This window comes from Sceloporus occidentalis, unplaced genomic scaffold (genome assembly GCF_023333645.1).
Source record: "Sceloporus occidentalis isolate IW3139 unplaced genomic scaffold, rSceOcc1.0.p SCAF_34, whole genome shotgun sequence".
In the NCBI taxonomy this organism is placed as follows: Eukaryota; Metazoa; Chordata; class Lepidosauria; order Squamata; family Phrynosomatidae; genus Sceloporus; species Sceloporus occidentalis.
Window position 1 is genome coordinate 10,609,725 of NW_028317014.1, and position 19,900 is coordinate 10,629,624.

Sequence of the window (19,900 nt, forward strand, 5' to 3'; positions counted from 1 at the left end):
TTACCCCCCTCCCCCCAAAAACCCAAAACACAAAGAAAACTAAATAATTAATGCTTGCTATCATTTGAATTCCAAATAGTGTGTCTATATGTTGTAGTATAGGCATATCCTTTCACAAAGCTCATTCATATAGGCAGACTGCTTCTTATCTGTCATATTCTAGGTTTCTATTCTATTTCTATATAATGTAAGACTTTTTGTTATGTTATTGATTAACTCCGGAAATACCAAAGCTAAGCAACACATATCAGTTGGTACTCCTAGGGCTAATGGTGGGAGAGGGGGCTGTTTTTTTTTCTGTGATTCATCCTTCTCCATCAGGGAGGAAAAAGAGTAGTATCCATGTATTTCTAGAGATGATCCATGACCGGTACTGATACAGTATTTAATGAGTCCATCGCTCACAGCCAGCACAGTAAGTGGCATTTGCAAAGCCTATTTTGAGAGTGAAAGCTTTTCAAGTATTTGAAAGGATCCTTAGATGTATAGTAGGCAGTGTTCATGGTATGGCTATACACATTGGCTGCGCACAGCTGGGAAACAATGAACAACACAACTTTGTGAGTATTTGCAGTGGCTTCCAGTGGAGCTTTTTACGAGCCCCTCGAAAAACAACATGACCTTCCTTTAACACTCACATCAAAATCCTGTTCCCAACAGCTACATGCCATAGCTCTGTGCTCGGATGCTTGTAGCGGATATGTCATACTGTATATGACGGCAATGAACATCAGCCTAAGACACCTAAGACCAGAGGGAATACTTTTCTCATCATTTTGGGATCTATAATAAATAAACGCTTTATAGTGTGAATTCTGAAAAACAAAACATATAGTTAAATAGTGCATGCTGAAGGGTTAAATCATAAGAAGGCTAGTTTGAGGAGGTGAGATACTAGTTTATCAGAACATAGGTTAGAGTGATATTTAGATAACCATCATCGGTATAACAACTACGTCCTTCCCTGTACAAAAAAGGAAAAAGGAAGCCGACAGTAACAATAAATAGTTTCCAGCAACCCATAAGACGTGGCTCCATTGAATATTACGAGTATTACTATGTTCAGCATCTAGTGGTGAGGGTTCCGTTGGCAGAACACCAAGGGATGTGGCCGGAAGTAGCCTCAAACTCAAAAGGAGCTAAACCCATGTGTCCCATCTGGTGCCCCATTTTATTTAAGTCTAGTATGAGGGAGCATGAGATTTATCTTCTCTCGCTCATTCACTTAGTGCTCGGTGTCAGTGAATGAAGGTGCCAGATCTGGGTCCATTCCCTGTCCACTGAAAGCGAGGATGCATTTATTCTGAAGTCCAGGGCATTGCTCTTCCCATGGAATGCACATTGCTTTGTTCGCTGGAGATGTAGAATTGCACTTAGCCAAGGTACCTTTGCGAATTGGGATTAACACTAGGGAGAGCTGCCCTTGATGTTTTCTATATTTTCTTTTTCCGTCTGTAATTCTTGTGTTCTGATGTTGCAATATGAGAAATCTTTTCGGTAACCCTTCATTGCCTAAGAAGAGGAGCGTTGCAATTGCATAAAACATTAACAAAATAAGTTTACCAAAATGGTAAATAAGAACACGGTTTAGGTCAATTAGTCAACTCTTGAATGTTTTCCTCTAACTAAACAACATTCCAAAAATTGTATTCACCTGTACTACTGAAGGCCATATTTACTAAGAGGTGAAAAGTACCCATTGTACAGCACTATTGAATTTGATGGCCCTATATAAAACAGTAAATAATAATAATAATGGCTAATAAAATTCTGTTCATCGCACTCATCTGCTTAACAATCAAGGCTGCCTTCGCTGTCCAACTTTTCACCTCTTAGGAACCCCCCAACTCTTTTTGTTAGAAGAGGCATATGAAATGTATGTATACAGCACACCGTTTTGTTTGCTTTGAAAAAGGAAAAAAAAAAAGAGTGATTAATATTTTGGACTGTTTGGGATTTTGTTGCATTACGGTTCTCAAGATGTTTTCAAAGAAAGGCGCAGTTGAAGCTTCCCTTGAAGCGTTTAGTACAGTCTATTGGAAACGCTGACTTTACGCTCTGATCCTTGCAGTTTGATGAAGAGTTCACGGCACGACAGGAGGCACAGGCTGAGCTTCAGAAACGAGAGGAGAAAATCAAAGAACTGGAGACGGAAATCCAGCAGCTACGGACGCAGGTAATAAAGCAAAATATAGACTTTATGTCACGAAAATTCTACAAGGAAGAAAAAAAAAACACAGATTAAGTTACCATAAACGGTATAAGAAAAGCAGATTTCCTTTTGTAATTTATCTCTGGTTGGATGAAATAAATTAACCAGTCATATCGGAAGATACTCACATTCACATCTCAATATCAATCTGCTTGCTGCCCTTAATGACGTGACATTGGTTCGTAGATGAAGGGTACATACTCACCCAAAGCTGATCTTGGTCAGCAGGGTAGTGCCAGGTTGAAAATTTGGTTACTTTGAGGAACACCCTGGCAAAGCTTTCAGTTGAAGGGCATTAGTGTCTTTTCTTGAACTCCAGCTACCTTCTCAGCAGGCATCAGACTTGGGTGCATAGGACACCAGTAACCAAGCGAGAAGGCTAATCCTATTTAATTTATGATGTGATATCTAATAGAATGATGCCAAAGAACGTGAACCTTTGCTGTGTCCTGGTCTATATTAATTAGCTCTGGCCTTATAGTGAAAGGTTGGGGTCAAATTGCCGTATTAAGTGATCAGGCTGCTCAGATGGCCCCGGCTCAGTGGGCCAGTTGAGAATGATCCATCAAACAAGTTAGTATGACGCACAAACTACAAATAATGTTTCCATATATAATCTACGTATTCCTAGAAAAAAGTTTTTCTCCAAGCACATGACCTTTCAGCTAAGATAACCACACTTTTGTTCACTGATAAAATTACCCTTTTCCGTCAGATCTTTTTAAACTTTTGGTAGCTTTTGTACAAGGATCACCAGTCCCGTTCGTATAGGAGGTCTAGTGGAACACTTTTTAACTTCTCAATTATATTTCATCATAAAAGCAGCCTTGAAGGCAACCCAATACCACAGAATGCCTTTTATCCCCCAAGTTCGCTGATTTTCGGTCAAAGCACATGGTTGACAAAAGAGTTTGGCTGGCATATTATTGAAAAGATCCTGTAATCTAGTTTGTAAATTGTAATATAAACCCTAAAGAACTTGTGAACAATCAGAAACTTGCTTCTTAAATCACATTACAATGCAGCTGAATGCATTAGTGTTTAATGAAGGCAGCTCTGGACTTCGTGGAGCCATGAACCAAGAAATATGTCCAAAGGCTGCTCGAGACCTGTAATATGATCACCGCCGTCCAGCAAATGAGTCTACGGATGACATTCATCCCCTTTCATATTTACAGATAAACTGGATCCCTGGATTCACTTTAAAAATATCAATTTACTTTTTCATTTTTTTTTCATTCGTGTATACAATAAGATAATGTCCATTTAAAGACGTATTGAGCTAGGAATATGGAAAGTGTCAGGCGTTGTTCTATTTCAGTAACGTCTGTTTAGTTATTCGGGGAATCATTACGGCAGGGTAATATGGAATCATGTAACCTGAACTGTGAAGGAGTTAACATGGATGTATACTTTTATGACTCAAAACAGTTTAAAGCTGTAATCAGATGCATAATCGTTAGGCCAGTGGTTTGCTCAGATTTTAATAAGACATCTATGGCTAACCCATGCATGTTTAAATTCCCTTACTGTATTAGCCTCTACCGCTTCTAATGGGAAGCTGTTCCATCTATTTACCACCTCTTGTTAAAGTAAAAGGATGGCCTGTTAATAAATAATTACTGAATTCATTCATAGCCGTCATCATTAGAGGCAGCGTCAAACGTTCTATTTGTGCTCCGAGAAGGCTTTGACGGCCGCCAGGACTTTGGGCCACGGGGACTATGTTACACCCCTGACTCAATGAACTACCTCTTAACTTCATCTACAACTTGCTATGTAAGAACAGACCTCTGAATAAACGACTCAAGGCAAGAATAAGACGTATTCCAGAGTTTGGAATACAAGCTGCAAGCCTCTTTGGAGTTAAACATATTCTAAGAATAAAATAGTTTATGAATGGCCTGTAAGAGGCGTATCAGCGTTGTATTTGTTAGTAAATGAGATTTTTAGACCAGGTAGAATTTACTCATCTACCGACAATCAGAGTACATGGTAGGAAGAGGCAAAGACAGGTGGTAGATGGATACAGGCCAGACTGGGGATGACTAGATGCGCCTGTCGCTTTAAGGCCAGCGGCTGCCTGATGATGTAAGTGTGGCCGATAGCGTAGTGTGCAGCTGGGCATATCCAGCAGGCGGCCTGCACCTGATCAACCGCTTCACTGTGACTACCGGGCGCTGTCGGCCAGCGGCCCACCAGGCCATTTGCCTAGATCGATAAATACAACTCTTTTCACCCGTTAGTAACTTTCTTGTAAGAGATTTATTTTTCGGGACGCGCGCGGCAATTTTTAGACATTTATTTCTTGTTTCTCAAGCCCCGGTTTCCCAGCTTTATTTTGTAGACATTTCGTTGACTTATTTAGTGACACTTCAGTGAAGGCTTTTTAATTACACACAAGTGATTCTAAACAGAAGTGGATTATGTGATCCTGACATTCTTACCAGATGCAATAATTAAAACGAAAGCACAGTAAATAAAGTGCAAGTTAATTAACATCTTAATAAAGTAGCTTTTTGGGGGCTTGGTTGTCTTCTACACAGCCTTCTTCTTATCAGAAATCATGAAATTATTATATCAACAAATTTATAATGTGGTTCATTCTCATGGGACAAAACTAGTTTAAAAAATCAGTACCGTGGCACTATCCATTTTCAGCGTCTCGCAGTGTAGATTGCCCTCATCGAGCTGAGTAGATTGTGGGCTCTGTTTAACCAGTTCAGCGCCAAGATGGTGGTTAACAGAAGACGTTACAAACCAACTACGCTGTTAAGCTTTCAAAAACCCAAATGGTTAAAGCAGTTCAAGAAAAATCAAATTTACCAAATCTGCTCATTACGCTTTCATAATAATTACCGGTACTTCATTCTCTGCCCAATACCGTTGGACTGCCCCCTTTAAGACTTAAATGTCAAAAGTATATCGTATTTCTGCATTCCTCTAAATATGATATTAAAAAATTATGTTTTTGACATTGGAAAATGGCATAACCTTTTTATTTCCAACTGGAAAAATGGTCAGAGCTGTGGCAATTGGCATTTAATGTGGATAAATGCAAAGTAATGCACCTGGGGCATACAAACCCAAGGGCAGAGTATAGAATATTTGGTACTGTCCTAACCTCAACGTGTGAGGAAAGGGATTTAGGGGTAATTATTTCTGAGGATTTAAAGGTAGGCAGGCAATGCAGTAGAGCAGCAGGTAATGCTAGCAGAATGCTTGGTTGTATAGCGAGAGGTATTAGCAGTAGAAAGAGGGAAGTGCTCATGCCGTTGTACCGTTGTATGCCGTTGTGAGACCTCACTTGGAGTATTGTGTACAGTACTGGAGACCGGATCTACAGAACGATATAGAAATGGTGCAGAGAAGGGCTACTAAAATGGTTTATGGATCACAGAATAAACCTTACCAGGACAGGTTAAAGGATCTTCACCTATATAGCCTGGAAGAAAGACGGGACAGGGGGGATATGATAGAAACATTTAAATACTTAAAGGGAATCAACAAGGTAAAGGAAGAGAGTTTATTTAAAAGGAGAAATACTACCACAACAAGAGGACATAGTCATAAACTAGAGGGGCAAAGGTTTAATGGTAACATGAGGCAATATTACAGTACAGTAAGGGTAGTGGACGCATGAAATAGCCTTCCTGCAGAAGTGGTAGATGTTAATACAGTAAAGTCATTTAAGCAAGCATGGGATGGGCATAAGGCCAAGCTACATATAGGATAAGGACAGGTACTAAGGAAAGTACTCAGAGGTTGGGCAGACTGGATGGGCCTACTGGTTCTTATCTGCCGTCACTTTCTATGTTTCTATGTTTCTAATTCGACGTTATTTACATTAATTACTAATATTGTAAAAGTTCCAGATGAGCTTCTATTGTAACTTTTGCATCACTCTGGGAAAAAGGTTACCTTTGTCTTAAGGACATATTCCATTCTTACTAAGCAAACGGCGTACATAATGTTTTGACGACAAAGACCATTAGGGGAAAGCTGTCTTCCGAAACGAGCCAGGACCCCTTCCGACCCCTGTTGCTTACAATCAATGTCCACTCTTGATTTGTAACTCTCATCACAAACCCTGGCTGACCACATTGACGTAAATGAAGTTTGCTAAAATTGCTAAGGAATTAAATAGTGTTTTTATTGCTGTCATTAGCGTCTCGGCCTCTTTTTAATGCAGACAATAAAGACGCTTAAATTGAGCATGTACGTAAAGAACTAATCAACAGAAAATTTCTATTGATCCCTCGTATTCCTGAAGACTGCATTGCCAGTAAAAGGCTCGCAAAGGAACATTATCATAATATTTAAATAATACATACATATTATTTATTAAATAGCACTTTATGTTTTGGTGCATCTGTTACTTCCAGAATCCATATAAAAAGAATAGAGAATCATATATATGGTGAGTTTGCTGAATTTTTGTTATTATGAATATCTGAACACGATTCCATTTTTGACCCAAGTGAACGGGACAGAAATCACAGAACTCAGTTTATGGTAACTCTTCTTGACGAAGAGTCTTATGAGTCTACTCACTCAATGGTCAAGTTGAGTTTGCGTCATTTCAGTTTAGAAAACTACTTTTCTATTCCCAACTGGAACAGCGGACTAGATGGGCCCAGTGGTTCTGGACACCTAAATCCAAACAGTCCAGCAATATAAATGCTTCATGCTCTACATTAATATGATGACCATGAGTCTCCCTGTTAGTGACTTTTTAAACTCTAAACCAGGAAAGCTAAGGATACATATAGTTCCCTTTATGTCAGGGACCCCATTTAGGAAGCCACCTCATTTACTATAAATTATAACATTATATATATATATATATATATATATATATATATATATATATATATATATATATATATATATATATATATACTGAAAGAGAAAAGCTATCCCATAGACAAGGCATTGAATAGCATTAGATTTTAAAAAGAATAACTTGGTTTTAGTGATTGATATGATTGATAGCAGACATGGACATATGATTCCTGTTCACAAGCCTCACCCATTTCTAAATCTGATTTCTTCTGCCCCATACACTCTGACAGTAACCCTGGGCACTGTGTATGTTAATGATATGCCATGCCAACAAAGCATCCCCTTATTAACGTGGAATCATGCGCCGTGATCTAAACGCATGAGCTCAAGCACCTCTATCCCATAGAACTGTAATAACTGTCTCTGTGTATTCGATGACCGTTGCATGATGTCATACAGCCCTTCCACTGTATACAACCATCTCTCCATTGAAAACATAATATAAAATTGCACTTCTAAAATGGTTCTCCATCTCTTCCCTCAACCCATTACAGATTATCACATTGTACATTCTTAAAGGACAAACGGCACATTAATTCAATTTACAAAAGAGTACAGAGAACAAGGATACGCTGTTCTGTGTGTGATCTATAATGCAATGCTATGTTTGGAATCCTTTAGCTCTGAAATGCATTTCCATGGATATATATAGGTCAGGAACCTTCTTAAGACATACATTACTACATATCTTGCTGCAAAATCCTATAACTAAATTCACAAGATGGCCGCCCCTAGGAAGGGGAACATCTCAAAAGTTAACGTTAACAAATTTTGCAAGTAGGATTTCACTCGGTAAAGTAAATTTAGAATTGGAAGCGATGCAAGGATATCAGTTTGTCAGCAACTTGCATGTTTTAGCTAGAGCTTTTTTCAAAGTTCGACGGTTCTTTCCGTGAATTAAGTGCTGATTTATACACTCGTTCGATGCGTGCGGCCGAGTAGTTTAACACGTTGCATGCCAGAGCTATTTCCATTGCTTTAAAGCCAACTGGACTTCTGAAAAAGGGTTTAATAAGCACAGAATTGGTTAAATTATCAGGATTTTATGAATTTTGCTCATGCCAATTGGTTAGTTACGAAGTTAAAAAAATATAAAAAAAAAGATAAGCAAGACCAGTTGTGATCTTTCTTTGGCATTTGGGCCGCGCGGCTGCTAAATTCATTTTAGCAGATGGATTTTCTGCAGTGCTGATAATGTGAACATGACAGATTTGTGATTATAATTTAGGCTCACGCAATTAGAATCTCTATCTGTTACTGCCAGGAACATCCAAATGTAAAAAAAAATAAAAAAATTACAACGCTCACATATAGTTTTCTGCGTTGTTTGGATTTTTATTTTCTTCAGCAATTACATTGATTTTAAAGCTAATATTTATTCTCATATTGTGGATGTTTAGAAGAGGGAATATGAAGTTTTTGGTGATGGAGTATAGCAGTCAAAGGTTTAAACGTCCCATTTCCACTGTCTATACATGTCTGATTATGTGTTTTGATCTTTCAGGGTGCTAAACTTCCAAGTGGACCCCTACCGACTGGAGGTCCTGTACCACCTCCTCCGCCACCACTGCCTGGTGGAGCAGTGCCTCCTCCTCCACGACCACCTCCACCACCTGGTGGGATCCCTCCTCCACCACCTCCACCTCCAGGAATGGGGCCCCCACGTGCTCCACCTCCACCCCCATTTGGGGGTCCTGCTCCACCACCTCCACCTTTTGGAGGTATCCGACCGCCTTCAGCCCCAGTGCCTCCTCCAGTAGTCTTACCTTTTGGAATGAAGCCCAAGAAAGCATACAAGCTAGAATCCAACATGAAAAGGATAAACTGGTCAAAGGTAAAATATCATATGTTTCTGCACCTCTTATTTTGTTGCATGTGTGAAAGGGAAGCTTTCAGTTTGAAGAAGAGGAGGCTAGTTTTCAAAATTATGTCTCTTTTTTTTCATCAATATGAAAACATGTTCCCTAAAAACAATATGATTTGTGGTCAGTGCAGAATCTGAGATATGGGAGGTTAGGATTATTTGAACCTTAAACTCGCATTAAACCTTGAAAACAACTTCAGTTATTCGAGTAGAAGCAACCTTTGGCTGTCCTTCTTCTGGGGAGCAGTTTTGTGTAGGGGAAGAGCTAACCACATGTTTTCAAGATGGCCTTTAGTAGGAGGGAGTACGGACATGGAATGGGGTGGCCACATGCTACTCCCCTGCTCAGAGAAAGAAGAAACCGACGAAAGACCTGAAGATGAAGGGCTTCACTCGGAGAAATGCAGACAGTTCCCGACACAATTTATTTTTATTGTTCTCTTGGAATGTTTAGGAAAGTGTGTTTGTAAAGATGAAGTTTGAAAGCTGATACATTCCAATGTTTCAGCCAAACAGATGAGGTCGGATTCCGACCAAGCTTTCTTCTCATTTGTTCTCGCAGTGAGGAATGCTTTATTTGACCCCAGATTGGTAAACGGTGTCTAGTTAAGATCCCCATTCCATCAGTCTTGATCAAAATCACATTCCCATCGCTTTCTGTCAGCTGGAAGTACTGGTTGCCCAGAGAAGGCAGGTTGGAACTTCCAAAGCACAAATTATGGTGGCATTATAAAAATTATTTTAAGTAATAATTGTACTTTAACTTCATCCAGCCCGGCTTTGCTGAAGTCTGACATTATCTATCAGATCACAGATCACATTGCACTGACAAGGAACAGGTTCTCTCTTGAATAACTAAAAACATTCTAGAGTGTGTGAGTCCTTGAAAAGAATGTTTGTACAGCCATGAGATGCCGATGTCTGTCTGGTGCCCTTTGTTGCTTTTTTTGCTCCTGTTATTATTCAGCAATTGGAAACAGTTAATTATTTTATTGTTTTATTAGTTAGACCATTAAATCATTTAGTTCTGCAGAATATTGCGTGTCTCAAAATTAATTCTGTCATATCCACGTCTTGCTTGGGAATTCATGGAGTCACCTGCCAAAGCAATTATTAATATATCGTTAACAAGCGTTCCCAAGGTGCATTACCAGCTTTTCAAAAGCGCTGAAGTAGTCTCACATGTTAAGATTTGATGACAATACAATTTCAAAGTGATTTTATAAACAAAAAACAAAATTAACGTTAAAAGTCAACTATCTATGTGTAGTATCTTTATGTTGAGAATATACTTCACAAACTTAATATATAGGTCAAAATTATCTTTTCACTTTATTTTAAGAGTACTTAATATTCGCTAGGTCTGTGAAAGCCAACAACTTGTCACTTGCAGTCTGTAGTAGAGGCCAAAGACCACGTGAATAATCATCAGGGAAGCAGGTATCACGATTAATTTTGAACTGAAGCCTATCGCTGGAAATGCATATGTTTACCCGCTGTGCCAGAGGTTGGTTATTTATACTAAAAGTAACCATAAACGCTTGAGATGAAATGAAAAGAACTGTAAAGAAAGGCTAGAAAGAAATCAGAGAGAAGTGTGGCCTGAAGGGTGATTCCACTTGTGATTGCATTCATTAATGAACCCAGTGGAACGCCATACATTCCATTAGGAGTTATAAGTAGTACCCCTATTTTTGTATGTGGTCCTTTGTATGGCCCGTTCCCAAATATTTCTGGGGACTCCAATAGGCCAGAAACTGAGAAGTATACACTGTTGGACTAAGTCATACTCCGAGGCTTTAAATCGAGAGAAGGTGGCCTCCAAAGGTATCTCTGGTTTTCATCTTTGTATCATTACTCCTTAGTCACAGAACCAACTATGGTTTGACCTGATGCAGTGTTTTGAGCAACTGGCATAAGAGCATAAACGTGCCGGGATTGAGAACACAAATCATATATTACATATGGACTTGTCTTGTAATATGTCCTGAAGATCCAGATAACTTGATCTACAAAAGATGAGAGTGACATATGGGGAGAATGTTACAAGTTGTCACTGCAATCATGCCTGTGATGAAGTAAAGAAAGCTGGTCTTTGACCTTTTTGGTGCAGACCTTAAAGCGGAGAACGAGGTTATTTACTGCCGCCTTACGATAGAACCTGTAAAATCTTGTTTAGTCTCGTTCTTCATGGAAAATCCTGCAGTTAAAAAAAGTGATAGATCAAGTTGAAGGTGTTTGATTTCTGAAACTCTTTATTGTGCTGTCTGCCAGCTCTTTTACTGTACACCCAACAACATTCTTCATTTATATATATCACTGAAACGGATAAACCATTTCTCAAAGAAGCATAGGCATTCTTTTCTTGGTCCTGGCAATTGAAAGCTCTATCAAGCAAACTGCATCTTCTTTTCCATAAAGTTTTTCGACGTCAGTACTGATTTTCAGTTGGCATGATCCCCACTCCAAGAGTCCACGTATGTCTGCATAGAACTGATACATGCACGGTTAAGACCAGACGGTACATCAATCTTTTCCTTAAAGAAGAAGTTCCATTAAAAAAAACATTATTTATTTTCCTATTCTTTATGGCAATGCTAATGAAGTCCTGCATATCTAATGAAGTCCACTCATCTATAGGCCTTCATTAGTCAGTGCCAATATCTAGAAGATTAAGACTGAGCACCGTAGGCTGTTTACCACAGGCAGTATCATAGGGAGTCTGGGTCTTTGTTAAGTAGACCCAGACGCATACATACTGATGTCTAAATCATCAAATAATGTAAAAACTAGCAATCAGCAAAATAATTTTGATAACTAATTTTGAATGTTATACAAGTCATATCATTTAGTGGGAATTCATCTTTAATTATGTGTATTTAATTATTTTGGGGCATGGTGACCTTAGTATTGCACCAATGGATTGGTTTTTAAGTTTCCAGCATCCCCCTACTGCAATCAAACTCTCTACAGCATCCCAAAACTTAGAAAAGTAGAACATTTAGGATGAGAAATGATTTGCATTCTTTAGGGATGATGGAGATGTATCCAACATTTTCCCATTAATGCGTCAGAGAAACATTACAGAAAAGACAAAGATGAAACAGAATTATACCGGAGTGAATTTATTATATTTACTCTAATATACGTATAAAAGATTTGATGCATTGCAACATAAAGCTCATATACTTGTGTTTGTCTAAAATGTTAACAAATAACTTGCCACCCACTGCTGGGATTTTGCATTAAAACTCAATAAAATATGTGATTTTGAGACATACTGTCAGTGGGACACGATATAATAATGTGTTTCATGAGATTCGTTTGTCCTATATTTCTAATTTGGTTGAAAAATAAAAAAATGAGTTTAATGCTACAGCGGAAAATTACAAATGATCCTTTTAGTCATTTTATATGAGAATAACTGTCATATATTAGTTACAGGGCATTTTACTATTTATGTAAATATTTGCGGTTTGTAATCTTATATACTAATGAAGACGGTGAAAATATTATGGCATTTCAGAGATGGCCCGAGGCTTCCTTGAATCCAGTACGTAAGCAGATACTGGCGACCATCCATTAACAAAAGAAACAAATGGATTTCAAATGCTTATCTCATAATTCATATTCAGTATCATTATACAAAGTAACTTGTCCTGGGATGATAATTTAATATTTAACAGATAATATGCTGTCCCTACTTTTGGATACAAGGTAAGCACAGGTTACACATTCTGAAGGGCAACTGTTTGGTGTCTTAAAGGGGCACTCCAGCCATCATATGCACTTTAATGCATATGATATCTGCAATGACCCTTTCAATTTGTATGTGGTCTGTGTTGCAAATGCATTTTTTTGGGGGGGGGGGTCTGCAGATCCCCCCCATATATATTTGCCCCTTTTTTCACCCTTGCCCCCTCCCAGTAATTTGCCATGCAGGAGGTGTCTTTGGCTTAATACATCTACTGCTATGTGATATACTTACCGCAAGTCAGGTCCAGTGTTGGCTCAGTAAATGCTTGGGGGTGTTGGTGGTGTATAACAAGACACCAGTACTCCTGCTTGGAAAGCGCTCCTATTCATTTCAATGGGAACACTTTCCTGCCACTAGTTGGTAGCTTTAAGCAGCCATTCAGTGGAGTGTCTCTTAAATATTACTTTCTTTCCTTGATATTTTCTTTAACATGCAAAACATTTAGGGTGTTACTTTTGGATGTTTGGGGACAAGGCACTGTTTGTTATTTCCCTACTTATGTTTTCGGGATTAAGGACAAATAAGGAATAATGCAGCTGACTTAATGGCAAATGTTGGGAAGCAATAGAGGAAGAAATTGATGCATGGAAGCAAGGAAGAGAAAGAGGAGGCAAGGAAGGAAGGAAGCACTACGGAATTTGATGGCGCTATATAAAACAATAAATAATAATAATATTAATCAAGAAAGGAAGACAGTGAGGAAGCAGGGAAAGAAGGGCGGGAGGAAGCAAGGAAGGAAAGAAGAAAGGAAGCAAGGAAAGAAGAGAGGAAGGGAAAGAGGAAAAGAGAGAAAGGAAGCAAGGAAGGAAAGAAGAAAAGGAGGAAGCAAGGAAGAAAAGAAAGAGAGGAAGCAAGGAAGGGAGGGAGGAAGCAAGAAAAGAAGAGAGTGAGGAAGACAGGAAAGAAGGGAAGGACGAAGCAAGGAAGGAAAGAAGAGAGGGTGGAACCAAGGAAAGAAGAGAGGAAGAAAGTAAGATAGCAATTAAGGATTTAATACTTATCCAGTTTTGGATTGTAAAGATGTCGGTATTAAACATATTTTTGTACTATTTTCTTTTTTTACTTGCTCCTTTTGTACTTAGATATCCTACAACTGTAAGGAGCAGCTTTAGCTCACCCAATTATTATCTGTTGTTTGATGTGCTAGACAGTAAGAATGGGTCAGCCATTCATCCATACACTCTCATGTATTTGTTCTAAACAACCACTGTTGTTTAAAACCCATTCTACGTTATTGCAAGGCTCTGTGATAAAAAAAACTCCCTAAAAATTACACTTCAGATCACGTTTAAGTGCAATTCATTGTCCCGTCCACCATTATTCGAAATAGTTTTCACCTCCTAAAAGACATTATTGGCAGCAAGAGCCTAAAAGCTACTATTATGAGGCTGATATTAAGTGCAAGGGTGCGTTCTCTTAGTACTGCAGAGAAAAAAAAATAACGCTCAATAGAATTTGTACTCCCACCCTAGCCCTGGAAACTACACGCTGATATGATTTTCATAGCATAATTCATTAACTTTGCTTTGGTTATAGAAAAAAAAATCGGGATGTGCAAATGTGAAATTTCTCTACCGCTGTTATTGACTAAGTGTATATCTAAGAGTCATGCAAAGTGAAATGATATTAAATTAAAATTTCTTTTTTTTTTTACACGCTGACAGCCTCTGCAGAGAACCCGTCTAATACTGACACCGGCAGAAAACAAAAATATTATTCAGTCTTTAGATTTCCATTAGCAAATTTCTCTGCAGTGTTATGTATAAATGAAAAAACAAAATCATGTTTATTTTCCAAATCCTTTTCTGCAGAAAACAGAAGACGGGATGTTTAAATTCCGTACTTACTACCTCCTTGTATCTCCTAACCTCCTAGAAGGCTAAAGGGGCAACATTGTTAATTTGCCCTCCCGGGTCAAGGGCCTCTGTTGTCTTTGGTTAACATTTAACGTATATATTTCGACGTTTATGACTGTAGAACACTGCGATAGTCTCATACCCAGGGAACATTCTGAGCTCCTGGAAAAGAGGGACATCAGGGGAGGAAAGAGGGACAGAGGGATATGGGTCATATAATATGGACAGAGGAACCCTTTGGTGGCATGGGTTTGCAAGCCATTTTTCCAGTTAATAACTGGATATTTGGGAATGTTACTGGTCTAGTAATCCAGAGATTTGTTCTAAAAGAAAAGACTGGAAAGAACTTTGGCAACGAGTTGGGTCATTTGATGACTTATTTGTTAATTTGGTGGTATAACGCACTGCGATGTATTTATAGACAATATCTACCAGGAGACATATGCAATGAGTATAGCAATAAAGGTGAAAGTGGAAGTTTGAAGATTACAGATACAGCCATAAGCAAAATTTCAGTCCCTTCCAGCTGTTTCGAAGCACAGATGGCACAAAAACAGCGTCGGCCATAAACATAAAAGCATGTCATATACAGACTGATGTGAATGAACATCTCTTATACACAGATGTTGCAAACTTCAAGAACTGCAGAGCCTAGAAATTGGCCCCATATCCTTCCTCCATGTCTGTTAAGTGTCAGCAATACACGGCCATCTCATGTCTCATAGAAATTAGATTTTGATGGCGGATAACAACCATTCAGCCCATCAAGTCTGCCCAATCTTCACTAACCAATTGGTTTAATCTCGGAACTCAAGTAAAAGGTTAGATGGAAACTGCAGAGAATGGTTGATCTACAAGTAAAATAAAATAATAAATAGATGCCACTGTAAAATAACAAGGCATAGGTATTACCAGCCTTCACACTGTCTGGGGATGTAACCTTGTATGGTCCTTGTCCAAAACTAATTACCTGGTCGGAGGTCAATGTGAACACCGATCGCTACCTTCTTAGACGAATAGTCAACAATCCCTGTCTTTGTAAATCCAGTCCTAGATAAGTAAATCTTCCCCAAAGATTTTCCAATACTAACCCTTCCTAAAAAAGCAGCACAGGTTATTAGTGAGCAATTTATATACCTTCCTTCCATGGTAAAAGAGTTCTAGTATAAATGCCAAGAAATGACAAATGCCATAAAGGAACGGTTGAAGTAGAAATGACGTTTTTATCTTTGGGTTCATATATTCTTATCTCACCAAAATAAACATTTTCTATCATAAGACCAAATGTTAAAACAAAATTTAGGTAATGAAAGAAACAGAGCTATCCTGAACAGTCAGCTGTGCAAGGCTAGTGAATGTGATCCAGGTCTTCGGGGCCTAGAGCGGAGGGAGAAGAGATTAAATAGCAAAAAGTATCTGCTGATTTGTGATCTGCAGCTGGCCATGACGATTGGAACATCCAAAAATGTTCTCCGTAGAAATTAAATCAACTCAGTTTTAATTTTCTGCAAAACCAGGAGCTCCGTTTGCATGCGAGAAAGTAAAAATATGGCTAAGCCGCTGTGAGGCTTGGAGATACATCTGATTCTATTACAGCAAATCTTTAAAAGTTATAACATCCACTAGAACAGAAGACAGAACAGTTGCTTTTGTTAAAACCAAACGAGCACACGCGCAATAACATCACAATACACAAAATAACGTGGAACCAAATTTTTAACACTTCTCAATACAATCTATAGTTTTTTTGTGTTCTTATTTTGAGGATGGATAAAACCCAAGGACCCTTAATGTACCGAGGACACCTGGATTTCCCAATCCTCAATCACACATCATTTGTTAAAAAAGAAACCAGTACAAAGGGGGTTATTCACTTAAGGGAGAGTTGGAAGGAGAGTTGTGGTTTTAACTCTCTCACCATTCATTGTGAAGGGCCAACAGCAGCAGGTTTCTCCATCTAGGATGGCTGAGCTAACCCAGCATGATGCATTATTTATGAGCGAGGAGATTTTAGGGAAGTCTCACCGATTCAACTACACATTATACAGGACCCTTCATAAGGTATAAGGGCTAAAGGCAAACTCTTCTTTAAGTCAATAGACCCCCAAATGACTTTCCAAATGCATGGTTTCAGTAGGAAGGAAATTGGTCAATTCAGTGTCTCCGATGTCTCCTCAGGAGAAATCTCATAGATTTTTATAATTTTTTTAATAAAATGAGTGTGTCTTTGGAGAGTTAGCTTGCATTATACATTAATACAAATAAAAACAGTCACCAGGAACACAGCAGTTGGAAACTAGAGATGCCATTATTTTATTGGAAGGCTGGAGTCATGAAACCTGTATATTGAAGTTTTAGACAGTTCAGTCACATGTCTCCTGGATTCTGAGAAGTTCTGGCAAATAGTACCAACACTCAAAATTGTGATCCAGATAAAGTGGGGCCCATCATCTGCCACAACTCCACAAAACTCTTTGCTGTTGCATTTAGGTTTCTTTCTATGACGGGCTCATTTTTCAGTAGGATTGTGATTATTAGTAAAATGTTATCAATACCAACAAAACTTTGCTGCCCAGTCTGAATACAGAGCAACAAATGGACATGTAGGTGTAATAACCTCAACAGTGGTTCCGATTGTCATACTCATACCTGGGAACCTGTGGGCTCCGGCTGCTCGAAGCCTGCCCTGGCGTCGGTGGGCGGTCCTGTTGATGTAGGGGGCATTCCCACTGAAGTTGGTAGCGTTCCCGGTGATGTCAGGGGGAGTTCCCGTTGACATCGCAGGAAAGACCCCCATTTAAAGGGGAAATGAACCGAGAGTGGGGCGTGTCAAGACCCCACTTCCTCGACCCGGAGGATTCGGATGTTGACCTGGAGTTCTCTGGGTCAAACCCGGAGAGTTCCCAGGTATGGTCGTACACAATTAATTAATACATATCCTTTCAAAAATACTTTAACAATACTTTGTAAAGTGAATTATCAGCAAAAAAAATGTATTTCCTTGAACACAGGTTGGGTTTCCTTTAGACCGCTGATTTTATCATATGATTGATTTCTGTTTATGTGAACTTTTTCTTCTAATTTAGGTTGAACCACAAGAACTATCAGAGAACTGTATTTGGGTCAAGGCCAAGGAAGACAGATTTGAACACCCTGATCTCTTTGTAAGATTATCACAGACGTTTGCGACGCACATGAAAGGTGAGAAAATGATTTACAACGTTTCTTGTAAATAAATGTGAATGTATTTGTGGTGAACGCAAGAATCCGATGATCTTTGCCTGAACTATGAATTTGTCTCATTGCCTTAATTGTCCTGAATATTGAGATTCTGTGAAGTTATATTGTCTGATAAGATGCCATTATAACTTAAAAATAGGTATGGATTATTTGGGATTTAAGTATAGATTCATCAACATCGTTGTTAATATTTTTTGATGTCATATTCTTCTTTATATATGAAGATTAAAGAACAATATCAAAATCTTAAAGCAAAGTTGATACCGGTGGCCTGTTTTCAATAAATAGGATGTAAGATCATAAGAACAGGTATTCTTTTACACAGTTCTTGGGGCAATGTCTTTTTTGTGGACTATGGGTTTTAAAGGAAAGCAAGTCAGGCTTACCCAAGCTTATGTCATCCTCTTCGGCTTTCTGTAAGCATCTGTTATCTGTCAAACCATTTGCACCATGTGGCATATCTGCACCTGCTTCGTCTTCAAAAAAGGGGTCCTCCTAAAGCACTATGATACAGAGCAAGGATTTCTCTCTAGACACGTTACAATCCCTGTCCTTGGTGCTGAAGCTTCAGATGTCTCATACGTTGTAGTTTCTTGACATGAACAACTTTCACGAGTGACGATTCCCGTGCTTTCCAGCTGTGCTGCTATTTCCCAACTATACATCAACGATAAACCCTAAACCCTTTCGTTCTTCACAAAGTTACATAGAGATATTTAGTGAGGAACATGATCAGATAAAACCCAGATTGATAATTTCATACGTAGTAAAAGAAAAAAAAATAATATATATATATACAATGTCAAAAAATAGAGTATTGCAGAGTATGCGGTGATACCTTTTTTATTGGACTAACATAATATTTAAAAGACAAGCTTTCAAGAGTTATCCTCCCTTCATCAGGTCCGAAGCAATACTAATCAACATGATAGAGGTTACAACTTAAAACAAGTACTCTATTTTTTGACATTGTGTCTACTGGACAAATACGGCTTCACCCTTTTACATTATATATTTATCTATATATATATATATATATATATATATATATATATATACATATATAGATAGATAGATAGATAGATAGATAGATATACAATAGTAACTAGTGGTAGCAAAGTGATTTACACACAACTTCGTATCTGTTTAATATAGATCAAAGCTAGTCTTATAACAACATGGAAGTTTGGGTTATGAGTAATACATGTGATTATTCCAGCCTCTTTTAATTATTTAATATATAATAAAATTATATATATATATATATACATACAGTATATAATAAAATTATATATATATATATATATATATATATATACACATACAGTATATAATAATATATATATATATATAACCTAAGCCATATTTGAATATAAAGAATATAGGTAATTTAACAATGTTGGAGAACTAAAGGTACCAATATATATATATATATATATATATATATATATATATATATATATATATATATATATATATATATATATAAATGAGAGAGAGAGAGAGAAGAGGGGGGAACATCTTTGTATTATATATATATATATATATATATATATATATATATATATATATATATATATATAAATTGTTATCTTTACCAAACATTATTAAATCAGCTGTATTCTTTCTATCCGAAGGTCATATAAGATTTAGGTTTTAAGTGATCACACAGCATTCCAGAACTGACTGTTACATAGCTGGAGTTGAATTGAAGTCAGTAGAATTTTAATACTTCTTCTGTCCATATTTTGTAGTATATGGTAGTTTTCTCATAAAAAGGATTGGAAAAAAGCAGTTTGCGGCTGTAGGCGTCTGACCATTTAGAATACACTATATTGGATTTAATTTTCAACATATTATGTTATAAGCTCAGAACATTACAGATATTACAGGATTTATCAAGCATAGCCAGGCTTTCTACAGGCTCCGTCACAGATTTTAGAGTGTGGCACCGTTAAGTATACATAAAGAAATGGGAATATACCAAAATCCTGTTTTAATAAATAGTAATAAATTATATATTTTTAATATAGGAAGGTGCACACTTGGTTTATGATATTTAATGTATTTAGGCTTTGCAGTATGCGGTGATATTTTTGTAATCTTGTAATTGTGATGTTGAAGGA

At 37.8% G+C, this 19,900-nt stretch overlaps 1 protein-coding gene across 1 annotated transcript in view; it reads left to right on the forward strand.

The window, feature by feature from the left end:
• The window catches only part of LOC149298289 (protein diaphanous homolog 2-like), a gene marked incomplete at its 3' end in the record, with an annotated part of 441,418 nt that overhangs the window by 167,264 nt on the left and 254,254 nt on the right, over window positions 1-19,900 (forward strand). Inside the window, exons 19-21 of the mRNA XM_089487690.1 lie at window positions 2,072-2,176; window positions 8,562-8,891; window positions 17,621-17,735. Of these exons, the coding sequence (XP_089343816.1) occupies window positions 2,072-2,176; window positions 8,562-8,891; window positions 17,621-17,735 (550 nt within the window). The remainder of the gene's footprint in view (window positions 1-2,071; window positions 2,177-8,561; window positions 8,892-17,620; window positions 17,736-19,900) is intronic.